This window comes from Trachurus japonicus, chromosome 19 (assembly GCF_045865225.1).
Source record: "Trachurus japonicus isolate A0001 chromosome 19, Traja_1.0".
Taxonomy (NCBI): domain Eukaryota; kingdom Metazoa; phylum Chordata; class Actinopteri; order Carangiformes; family Carangidae; genus Trachurus; species Trachurus japonicus.
This window is the reverse complement of record NC_140925.1, coordinates 5,693,546-5,705,913: the sequence shown is the minus strand read 5'-3', so window position 1 is coordinate 5,705,913 and position 12,368 is coordinate 5,693,546. Positions and strand designations below refer to the sequence as shown.

Here is a 12,368-nt window from a genome sequence, read left to right as displayed (position 1 = left end):
ATGTTAATAAAGATATGTAGGCTACAAATAGGCTACAGAGGATAGTTCATTATCCTATGTAGCCTGAATATCTTAATTTCATTGCATTAAAACAAAGGGGGAAAATGGGAGTTCTCGTTATTTATAGGCTATTATGCTGTTATTTTACTGGTCCGGCACACTTGAGACAAATTGCACTGTATCAGAGCCAGTCTAAATTCTCTGACTGTATCTAAAGTGAGTTTGACACCCCTGGGCTAGAGAAATCATAGAGAAATGAACGGCGCGGTGACATGCACTACACATTATTAGGAATTTTAGCGCCATCGTGCGGAGAGCAGGGGCAGGCCAGGAAACCCCGTGGTGACGTGTTTCCGTTATTAAAGACGGAAGCGGAAGTTGCCCACATCCAACATGTCTGCCGTCGTTTAGCTGTTACTGGCTCCTCCGAACAAAAACAACAAGACTCGTGGAGGATGGCAGAGGCTGGAGGAGTTGACGAGCTATCGCAGCTTGAATATTTGTCGCTGGTGTCAAAGGTCTGCACCGAGCTCGACAACCATCTCGGAATAAGTGACAAGGATTTGGGTGAGTGATCTTTTTTTTAATGGCGGAGAAGAGCGACCACGTCTCGGCTAGCTGCTAACTAGCTGTTGTTAGCCGACAAGCTACAGTTTTTAATCTAATATCACCGTAAAGTTGCGTCTTTTCTAAACAGATTAAAGTATTTCCTAACTGTTTTATGTAACGTTGAATTGATGTTTTACTCTCGCGGTAACTTATCGTCAATAACAGCATTTCTTGTTTCGTATTGTCAAACTTTGGAGGTTAACGTGTCACTCACTGTTAACTGTTTTATTCTTCCGTATCGTAGCTGAGTTTGTCATCAGCCTCGCAGAAAAACAACCGACCATTGATGGATTCAAAGAGCTTTTGCTTCAAAATGGAGCCGAATTCACTGTAAGTCGGAAGTAAAATGTTATTGCTGCACTAACAGTCATGATGAGTTGTTGATGTGATGTGAGCTAGCAGTTAGCTACCTCGGCTAATTGAACTGATCGCTTTGATTTGTTTTTTATTTATAGGATTCACTCATCGGTAATTTGCTCAGGCTCATTCAGACTATGCGGCCACCATCCAAGGCATCTACAAGCAAAGGTAAGTTCATGTTACTGGTCCTGGTGGTCTTTCTTTGACAGTATGTACGTCACAGAAGTCACTGCTGGCATACTTATTTACAGTATTAATAAAACTGATTATAAATTAATATTCATCCCACCCTCAGCCTCTGAGGCTTTGGTCAAGCCGAAGTCAGAAAAGGAGAAGCTGAAGGAGCTGTTTCCAGCACTTTGTAGAGCAAATGATCCAGCACCAAAGGTATGTAATATTAACATTTTTTATAGATAATATCTATTTGTGCTTGTAATAATGTTTTTTACTTTCTCTTTCTGGCAAATGTGTGATGCTGTATATTTAAGTGTGGACTGTGATTTGAATTTGTGAATATTTTACATTGCACCTCGTGTACATGTATTGCTTTCTCATGTGAGAAGTTAGTCTTGACACTTTATGTTGTTTCCTGTCTCTATGCATCTTTTGATGTATTTGCATTAGGGCTGTAGCCGATATCCGAGTACTCGAGTACTCGCTTGGCTTGGGCGGCATTCAAGTACCATTTCACCTACTGTTTGCCTCTGAGTTGGCTACATATAATTAATGTTCTTGCGAATGCACTTTGGGAAGGAAAGCTAAAGGAAAGGCTGTTTGTGTTTGTCTCCTTCAGAAGCTTCTAGATGAAGACGATGTGAAAGTCGCAGCTGATGCCATGAAAGAGCTGGAGATGTTTATGCCCAGTGTGAGTGGGACAGACACAAAGAGCAGCAAGAGCAGGTAAGATGACTGAAGACACAAGTCATCATTTTATTTTCCTTCTTGAAAATAAAGTTTGGTATATTAAGCACCCTGCTATGAAGTTTATTTTGTGAATTGGACTGCTTTGCTACATGTTAACAGCTTCAGATGTTTAATTTTCCCAATTATTCATTAAGGTCTGAGAAGAGCAGACGCCACAGTCGAAGTCGCAGCAGAAGCAGAGACAGAGACCGACACAGAGACAGGGACAGGGATCGTGACCGGGACAGACACCGAGATAGAGACAGAGACAGAAAGCGAAGACATCGTTCTCGATCACGCTCCAGGTCCAGGTCTCGCTCCAGAGACCGCGATCGTCACAGAGAAAAAGATAAAGACAGAGACGGAGACCGCGGCAAAAGAAGAGACAAGTCATCCCGCTGGTCAGAGCGTTCCCCGAGCCCCAGAAAAGACCAAGACAGAGACTCTGACCGCTGGAAGGACAAACACGTGGACCGGCCTCCACCGGAGGAGCCGTCTGTTGGAGACATCTACAACGGCAAAGTCACCAGCATCATGCAGTTTGGATGTTTTGTTCAGCTGGAGGGTTTGAGGTCAGTACAGAGTCACCAAAGGGCTTTAACCCAACTTTAAGTCAACTGTGACTATGTTTACATGCAGTCAATATTTGGGTTAAGGTGTATACTGGTAATTGTAATCAATTGGGATATCCCGATCAAAACAGCGGCGTATGGACAAGTATGCTTATTATAAGCAACTTTGGGCTTGTTTTTCTGTAAATATGTTGCAGCTTGCAGGTTTCTGGGCTTGTTGTTAAAATGTAGTTGCACGTTCGGTCAGGTTATTCAGTCCGGCCCATCTGACCGAAGGAAAGAGCTAGAGCCTACAGTCTGTGGCCGGAGCACAAATTTATTTATTACAAGTTTAAAAGGTGCTGATTAAACACCTGTACGCCTGTCTTCAATATAATATCATTTGTATAATTTACAACAAGTAGTTCCTGTGCTCAAAAGACCACGATTCCTTGTAAATAAAACATGCGCAGAACACAAATTAAAGCAGAAGGAAGCGATCTGGTCATTTTGGCTAACTTCGTTAGTTAGCAGTCCCCGCCCTCGTCATGGATCTATTGGTCCTCGTCCCTACGTCACCACATTCACGCGCATCCCTTGGCTGCACACACAGTCCTTCATGCCGTTCTCTCTCCTCATTGGATAAAGGTTGTAGGATACAAGGAAGTATACAAGACGTTTCTCCTCGGCTTACAGCAGAGTGACTGACAGACCCGTGTTTCAGACCAAACACTCTATATAAGTGATTGCCGTCAGAAGATATAACTATTTAAGACTTATATTAACACAAATATTCAGCTTACTTCTGCTTTAATGTTCCTTTCGATGGGGATATCCCGATAGTAAACATGACCAAATATTCGCGTTAGAAAAGGAGTAACCCATGGGTCATATTCAGGTTTTTCAGAAGGGTTATTGGTGTTTACATGGCCATGCGCAACCGGGTTATTGACTGCATGTAAACGTAGTCTGTGTTGTTGTTCTCCTCATGTAGGAAGCGATGGGAGGGTCTGGTTCACATCTCAGAGCTGCGTAGAGAAGGACGAGTGGCCAACGTGGCGGATGTCGTCAGCAAAGGCCAGAGAGTCAAAATCAAGGTTCTGTCGTTCACCGGCTCCAAGACCAGCCTCAGTATGAAGGTAAGACAACATTCACCGGTTGGCTGTTTGTTCACCTATTCCTTCCACTGGATGCATGACAGTTTTCTGATTCCTCACTCCTGTATTTTACCAGGACGTGGACCAGGAGACGGGAGAAGACCTGAACCCCAACAGGAGGAGGAACGTGGGTCCAGACGGAGGGGAGGAGATCACCATGAGGAACCCCGACCGGCCCAGCAACCTGAACCTGGGCCACGCCCCCGAGCTGGAGCAGGACGACACGCTGGAGCGCAAGAGGCTCACCAAGATCTCCGACCCAGAGAAGTGGGAGATCAAACAGGTGAGCTCATGTCGTATGGATTACTTTATCTTCACAAAGTTTATTTTATCCTCGGGCCAAAACTCACCCTGACTTGTCTCCTCACAGATGATCGCTGCCAACGTGCTGTCCAAAGAAGAGTTCCCTGACTTTGACGACGAGACGGGAATCCTTCCTAAAGTTGATGATGAGGAGGGTAAGAGATTCGTTCATCCTCCAATCACACAACCAGTTAAATATCAGTTAATTAATGGGAAACACTGCTGTTTTAAATAACTTCTTAAAACTCACTTTTATTGTCTGGCCTTCTTAAACTGATTCTTTCTAGTTTTTTATTCTGTATTCCTATATTTTAATGTTATACTGTCATGAATTTTAAATTGTACTAACCATTTTATTGTTAAGCACTTTGTAACTTTGTTTTGAAAGGTGCTCTATAAATAAAATTATTATTGTTATTATTCTCATTTAGATGAAGACTTGGAAATTGAGCTGGTGGAAGAGGAACCTCCCTTCCTGAGGGGACACACCAAACAAAGCATGGACATGAGCCCTGTCAAGATTGTTAAGGTACATTACACCTCAACATACATCATTATATACTGTAAATAAATCATTTATTGAGCAATTCAGTGTGTTAAATTTCAGTGTTCCTTTTGTGGAATAAATGGGAACGGAAAAAACATTATTTTTGGATGCTGCACCAACACACATGAACATAAAAACCATGTATAATCCCATTTAAAATACACACTCTCAGTGTCTCCTGTGTTTCTCCCTCTTCTGTCCGTAGAATCCAGATGGCTCTCTGTCCCAGGCGGCCATGATGCAGAGCGCTCTGGCCAAAGAGAGACGAGAGCTGAAGCAGGCTGCACGTGAGGCGGAGATGGACTCCATCCCCATGGGGCTGAATAAACACTGGGTCGACCCTCTGCCAGACGGTAAGAAACCCATTAGCTGTGCAAATGAAGTCATGTATAAGTCACAGATGTTGATGCTAAAGCGTGATTCATCAGATCAGTTTATAGCCCTAAAAACATCTGCTGGCTCGAAACAAACATATTTAATATCTCATATCGGCCTCCAGAGTTTGTTTAATGTATTTTTTTAGTTTTATCTTTCCTTTTGGCACTTGAGCTTTAGATATTGGGAGTCGATGTTGAAACACAGTCTGTGTGTGAGGCCTCCTTCACATAAACCACAGCCAAGTCTCAGTCAGGCATGATACTTCCTCCATGACAGGAGAGTAGACAGTGCCCCTCAGGGCTGCCAGCACTAGAGATGCTTATCTGGCTTCCTGCAGTCCTCGATCTGGTCGGATGGAGTCATTTCCCATGGTTCATTGTGTGTCTGCATGCCCTCTATAGCCCCAAGGTGGTCAAACAGTTTCCAAGGGTGGGCATTATCCTGCCACAACAATGCAGATCTGTGGCGGTGAGATTTTCTTTTTTTTTTTTAGCTTTTTTGTTCATTACCACGTTGGTTCTCCTCCACAGCTGACGGCAGACAGATTGCAGCCAATATGAGAGGCATTGGCATGATGCCCAACGACATCCCAGAGTGGAAGAAACACGCCTTTGGGGGCAACAAGGCCTCTTACGGAAAGAAGACCCAGCTCTCCATCCTGGAGCAGAGGGAGAGCCTGCCCATCTACAAGCTGAAGGAGCAGCTCATTCAGGTCCGTCACGGTTCAGAAACTCAAACAGACATTTACTCAGATGCTTCACACGGGACTTTTTAACTGACTCTGATTAGGCTGCGCTGTAAATGTGATTATCCTCTAACACGCAGATGTTGATGCTTAAGTACATTCAAGCATCTAATGAAAACAGCTGCCAGATGTAAATGACCAGATTTTTAGCTCCAGTCCTCGTCTTTGTGGAGTGTGTTTTCCTCTGCTGCTGATGAAATGTGATGTCAGACAGTCCCCGCAGCAGCGCAGCTCAGTTTTGTTTCTCATGTACACTACGGCTGAAACGATTCATCGAGTTACTCGATTAACTCGATTACAAAAATAGCTCGAGGCAAAAACTCTGGCTCGAAGCCTCGTTATATGACGCTCAGGGATATTGTTCCAAACGGGCCGTTGTTAAGGAAACATACCACTAGCACGTGATAAACTCGCCGCAATGGCGGAGAGTCGGGATGTCCGTGAACGGCAGAGAGATCATCTAAAGTTTGGGATCATTATACTCAAGGAGCAAATGTGCAGTCCTCAGCTGTAATGTTGTATGTTTAAACTTACAGTAAGTTAACTGTTGGCACTTGCAATAAATGGGCTTTTTGGAGCCAAATGCTTGATCATTCAAAGCCACATCATTTTTTTTGTTTTGGTTGATTAAAAACGCAAAAAAAAAATCCGATTAATCGATCAATAAAGTGCTAGATTAATCGATTACAAAAAGAATCGATAGCTGCAGCCCTAATGTACACAAACGCAAAAGTCAAAATGCCTGCTTGTAACTTTCTCTGTCTTCTTATTGATCCCGTCACAGGCTGTTCACGACAACCAGATCCTGATTGTGATCGGAGAAACCGGCTCCGGTAAGACCACGCAGATCACTCAGTACCTGGCGGAGGCGGGCTACACCACCCGGGGGAAGATCGGCTGTACGCAGCCCCGTCGTGTCGCCGCCATGTCGGTGGCCAAGAGAGTCTCAGAGGAGTACGGTTGCTGTCTAGGACAGGAGGTCAGTGATTCACCTGCCTGAGATCTGGTTGCATCACATCTTGTTTTTTGTTTTTTTTCCCCCTCCATATGTGCTGTTGAATCACAGCTACGTGGTGTTTTAAAGGGATACTACACCCAAAATCAAGAATTCACCAATTGTCTACTCACCGTCATGCCAAGGAGGGGTCTGGAGAACTTTTGGATTATCGAAACGCTTTTGGAGTTCCAGGGGGGGGTCAGGCTGGCAACGGATTTTCTTATAATGGTGGCGGATAGAGTTCACTTTTGAATCGTCCAAAACACACACTATGAAACATCCAGATACCTCCATACTGCTCGTCTGTACTGACCCAAGTGTCCTGAAGCTGCGAGATGAAAAAGTTGTTCAGAAAAAAATTATTTGATCTCTGATTTTAGCCTTGTTGTAGCAGTAGCTCCCAGTGGCTGTGCGAGAAAATCTCAGCAAATCTCAGCAAATCTCGGAGCTACTACTACAACAAGGCTAAAAACAGAGATCAAATTAATTTTTTCCGAACAACTTTTTCATGTGGCGGCTTCAGGACACTTGGGTCAGTACAGATGAGCAGTATGGAGGTGTCTGGATGTTTCATAGTGTGTGTTTTGGACGATTCAAAAGTGAACTCTATCCGCCTCCATTATATGAAAATCCGTTGCCAGCCGGACCCCCCCTGGAACTCCAAAAGCGTTTTAATGACTCTGAAAGTTCTCCAGACCCTTCCTTGGCATGACGGTAAGTAGATGATTGGTGAATTATTGATTTTGGGTGAAGTATCCTTTTAAGAAGGCATTTAGGCATCTGTGTTAAATCGCGTTGTTGTTTTCGTTGTTTCCAGGTGGGTTACACCATCCGATTTGAGGACTGCACGAGCCCCGAGACGGTCATCAAGTACATGACGGACGGTATGCTGCTGAGAGAGTGTCTGATCGACTCTGAGCTGGGACAGTACGCCATCATCATGTTGGACGAAGCCCACGAGAGGACGATCCACACTGACGTTCTCTTCGGTCTGCTCAAGAAGGTGAGAGAGACGAGCGCAGACTCACACATTCACCTTCTGTGGAGAGGAAAGGTTTAAGAAGATACTAACTATGGTTGCTGTTTTTCAGACCGTACAGAAACGCACGGACATGAAGCTCATCGTCACGTCGGCCACGCTGGACGCCGTGAAGTTCTCTCAGTATTTCTACGAAGCTCCCATCTTCACCATCCCAGGCAGAACGTATCCAGTGGAGGTTCTCTACACCAAGGAGCCTGAGACGGACTACCTGGACGCCAGCCTCATCACCGTCATGCAGATCCATTTAACCGAGCCTCCAGGTGTGACTTTTATTATAAAATCTAAATCTAGATTCTCTGCCAGACTCTTGCATCGGTCCATGACGACAACGTTCTGTGTCTCCTTCGTCTCTGTGCAGGTGACATCCTGGTGTTTTTGACGGGTCAGGAGGAGATCGACACGGCCTGTGAGATCCTGTACGAGAGGATGAAGTCTCTGGGGCCCGATGTTCCTGAACTCATCATTCTGCCGGTTTATTCTGCCCTGCCCAGTGAGATGCAGACCAGGATCTTTGACCCTGCACCTCCAGGCAGCAGAAAGGTGCCTACACCTAGTTCAACACATTGAAAATATAAAAAAATCATGCAAAATCGCTGATGCACGCTCCCGTCACGGGCAGTTTTTCAGCAAGCAGTCTCTGCTTTTACCTCCAAAACAACTCTGTCTCGTAACGTTCTGTTATTATCTCATAGCGTGGTGAATGTGCAGGTCACAACTTGTCCACCAGAGCGTTTTGGAGTTGTTGGATTGTGTATTTGATGAGTTTGATGAGGGAAACCAAGAAATCCCATTAGCCTCCGTAGCGTAGCTCTGAGCAGCTCGCGGCTCGGCTCCGCCGTTCTAAAAATAGCTTGCACCGACAATTAAAGGTAACGAACCTACTGCTAAAACTATAGGGATTATGGCAATGGACCAATTTGCCAAAATTATGAACTACCCCTTTAAATATTCACTTTATTGTGTTTTGGTGGTTTGTGCATTTCATCCCATCAAGCTTCAGCTCAGCTTTTTGTATTGGATTTAATTTTTGAGGATAAGAAGCGTCTAATTTCTTACAAAAGTCACACTATGAAACATACAATGATAGGCAATGATTTTAGCATGAAATAATCAAACTGTATATGATTTTAGCATGAAATAATCAAACTGTATATTTTTGTTTGGCTTCAGATCTAATGTAGAATGACCTTTGTTCCCTCTTTTTATTTCCTTCAGGTGGTCATTGCTACGAACATCGCAGAGACGTCTCTAACAATCGATGGTATTTACTATGTGGTGGACCCCGGCTTTGTCAAGCAGAAGGTTTACAACTCTAAGACCGGTATCGACCAACTTGTGGTCACTCCCATCTCACAGGTACAACAACACCCACATTACAATACCTGTTTTCTTTCTGGCATCGTAAAACTAAGATCTGAACCAATGACGGCAATTCAGTGACTCCTGTTTTGTTTCCTCTGTCCAACGTCAGGCTCAGGCCAAGCAGAGGGCAGGTCGAGCCGGCAGAACGGGCCCGGGGAAGTGTTACAGGCTCTACACGGAGAGAGCCTACAGAGACGAGATGCTGACCACCAACGTGCCTGAGATCCAGAGAACTAACCTGGCCAGCACCGTGCTGTCTCTGAAGGTACAGCGTCACCGAGAGCAGCTCATTATCCCACACAGAACCTCGTTGTCTGCTGTGAATGTAGATTAGATTTTATAGGAAAAAAGGGGACAATTATGTATTCAGAGGCCACAGAGGACCTTCTATCACCACTCAGACAGGAACTGTTAAAAAAAAAAACAACACATATCTCCTTCTGTCCCATAATTGACCCTGTGATTCTGCACGAGACACCGAGTGCATTTAAATGAAGTCACAGGTCAGATTTTATGTTCCTGCTACAGAGCTACTTTATTACTAAATTAAAGCATCATGATTAAGTTTCACCAAACCAATTATTTGTCAGACTAATCATAGTTTTAGGATTATGGCCGGCCGTGATGACTTAATTTGGCCATAAGAAGTAATTGGTTCATCAACGAAGTGCATGCGTGAGTGTTTAAAGGAAAAATAAAAATAGAAAGTTTATGCAGTTGAAAAATGCAGCAAAGAGTTTCAACCCATTAACAAAGCATCGTTCTCTCCTCTCTGACTGTGTTTGTGTTGCCCCCATCAGGCCATGGGCATCAACGACCTCCTGTCCTTCGACTTCATGGACGCTCCTCCCATGGAGACTCTGATCACAGCCATGGAGCAGCTCTACACTCTGGGAGCTCTGGACGACGAAGGTCTGCTCACACGGCTGGGTCGAAGGGTGAGGGACTCTTTCACTTTGCAGCAAACACCAGCTGGATAAATCTATACAGGATCCCATTTATCCAATTTGAATGAATCAATCATTGCTTTATCTCCTCTACTCTGTCTTTCACTTGTCTCTTCTTCTCTGTGTGATACATGTTACTGTGTATTTGTGTTCTAGATGGCCGAGTTCCCTCTGGAGCCCATGCTGTGTAAGATGTTGATCATGTCCGTCCATCTGGGCTGCAGCGAGGAGATGCTCACCATCGTCTCCATGTTGTCGGTGCAGAACGTCTTCTACAGGCCTAAGGTATGTTCATTGCAGTATATATGACATATTTGCTTTACATTTGCTCCTTGTCAATGGAGAGACTACAAACAGTGACGTTTGTATTAAATAACACTGGATATAGAGTTTTTAGCGTTTATTTCTTCATTATTTTCTCTACATGTACACAGAATTATTCTTGTAACTTTGATTTGATTTTGATTTGCTCCTATAAACATCTTGTCTGAAGTTGATTCACAAACAGCCAAACACATATTTATGGAAACTGCTCCTTGTGTCTTAATGAATCATTAAGTTGAAATTTTAGTCTCTGAAGTTGTGCAGGTTTTACACACTCGCAGACACAGAGCAGACTGTTCAATGTGCTTTTACTGCTGTTACGCAGTAATTCTACGAACCAGTTTATTGGTCCTTTGGAGACAATTTGTCCAACAACATTTCATCTCAGTTTTTCCACTGGAAACATCAGATCATACAATGTGTTGATTTGTTCAAAACCTTTGCTCATTCATTTTCGTTTTGACCCCTCTTTTAAAAAATAGGACAAGCAGGCCTTGGCTGACCAGAAGAAGGCCAAGTTCCACCAACCTGAGGGCGATCACCTGACCCTGCTGGCCGTCTACAACTCCTGGAAGAACAACAAGTTCTCAAACCCCTGGTGTTACGAGAACTTCATCCAGGCCCGCTCTCTGCGCCGAGCCCAGGACATCCGCAAGCAGATGCTGGGTATCATGGACAGGTACGATGGACGTCGCAATGACAAGAAAATGTGACATTTCATCCAGATCTTGTAGGTTTCTCATGAACTTCCTCTTCTCTTTAGACACAAACTCGACGTGGTGTCTTGTGGAAAAGCCACGGTGCGCGTCCAGAAGGCCATCTGCAGTGGTTTCTTCAGGAACGCAGCCAAAAAGGATCCTCAAGAAGGCTACAGGACGCTAATAGACCAGCAAGTCGTGTACATTCACCCCTCCAGCGCTCTGTTCAACCGCCAGCCTGAGTGGTACGACAGCACCTCCGTTAACAAATAATAAGCTTTATATCAGTGGTTCCCAACCTTTTTTGGCTTGTGACCCCATTTTGACATCACAAATTTCTGGCGACCCCAATCAAGATGCGCCAGCTCAGATATTTTTACATTTTATTTGAACTCGATTTATATTCAAGAAAGTGAAAGTATAGAATACAAGTTTTTTTAAGACTGGGTGTGGTGTGTTTAATCATAATTTAAAAAGAATAGTACTTGGTTAAAAAAAAAATATAGAGAGGGAAAAAAAGGGATGTAGCACACTCGTAGCCTCGGATGCAAATATATATAATTTTTATCAATTACTAGAGATTTCAGGCGACCCCATTTTATTTCCAGGCGGCCCTACGTGGGGTCCCGACCCCAAGGTTGAAAAACACTGCTTTATATAATAAGACACAGTGAAAATAGTCCTCTGACTTTCGTCCTCTCCTCTCCACAGGGTCGTCTACCACGAGCTGGTGTTGACCACCAAGGAGTACATGCGAGAGGTGACCACCATCGACCCTCGCTGGCTGGTGGAGTTTTCTCCGGCCTTCTTCAAAGTGTCCGACCCCACGCGCCTCAGCAAGCAGAAGAAACAGCAGCGGCTCGAGCCTCTGTACAACCGCTACGAGGAGCCCAACGCCTGGAGAATCTCCCGCGCCTTCAGACGGCGTTGATGTTAAAGATCTGTGTATCGGCCTTTTTTTCCAGCACTGGGCGTGTGATCGTGACAAATCAACCTCAAGCAGTGTATTCACTCCATCTATTACAGGTGCACACTTTGTACATTTCCCCCCAGTAGTTCCTAAATTAACCGTCTGCCTGGGTTTAGCGGGAATTTTAGTGTCTTAATTTTCGAAAACATGGAGATATGTACTTTTTTTTTTATAGCTCAAAGCCAGAGGGAAAAGGAAAAACTCTTAAGGTTAATCTTCTGTGAGGAGATGCTGCAAAACAATTGGACTGTTCATTGTAATAGCATGTAACACTGAAATCGGGACCTGAATCGATCTTAACGGTCCCTGTATGCTTCACTACTTTGGGATCAGACCATAAAGATGGAACTTTTATGTTTGATAGATTTTGTACTATAACTGGGACAACGTTCACTCGCTTGTCTGTGTATCCGAGACTGTTCTTTGCTATACGTACTGGTGAAGCTGTGAAAACGTCCACAATAAAATACATTTT

At 44.2% G+C, this 12,368-nt stretch overlaps 1 protein-coding gene across 1 annotated transcript; it reads left to right on the top strand.

Moving 5' to 3' along the window:
• Nucleotides 1-381: 381 nt before the first annotated feature.
• Nucleotides 382-12,062, top strand: LOC146967237 (ATP-dependent RNA helicase DHX8). The gene is made up of 23 exons (XM_085761844.1): nucleotides 382-567; nucleotides 854-939; nucleotides 1,065-1,137; nucleotides 1,265-1,356; nucleotides 1,763-1,869; nucleotides 2,028-2,444; nucleotides 3,418-3,562; nucleotides 3,657-3,863; nucleotides 3,951-4,038; nucleotides 4,315-4,412; nucleotides 4,636-4,783; nucleotides 5,339-5,520; nucleotides 6,338-6,532; nucleotides 7,368-7,553; nucleotides 7,642-7,852; nucleotides 7,951-8,132; nucleotides 8,808-8,948; nucleotides 9,064-9,219; nucleotides 9,755-9,892; nucleotides 10,058-10,186; nucleotides 10,708-10,904; nucleotides 10,989-11,168; nucleotides 11,635-12,062. The coding sequence occupies exons 1-23, from the start codon at nucleotides 456-458 to the stop codon at nucleotides 11,852-11,854; spliced, it is 3,690 nt and encodes a 1,229-aa protein (XP_085617970.1). The 5' UTR covers nucleotides 382-455; the 3' UTR covers nucleotides 11,855-12,062.
• The last annotated feature ends 306 nt before the right edge of the window (nucleotides 12,063-12,368 follow it).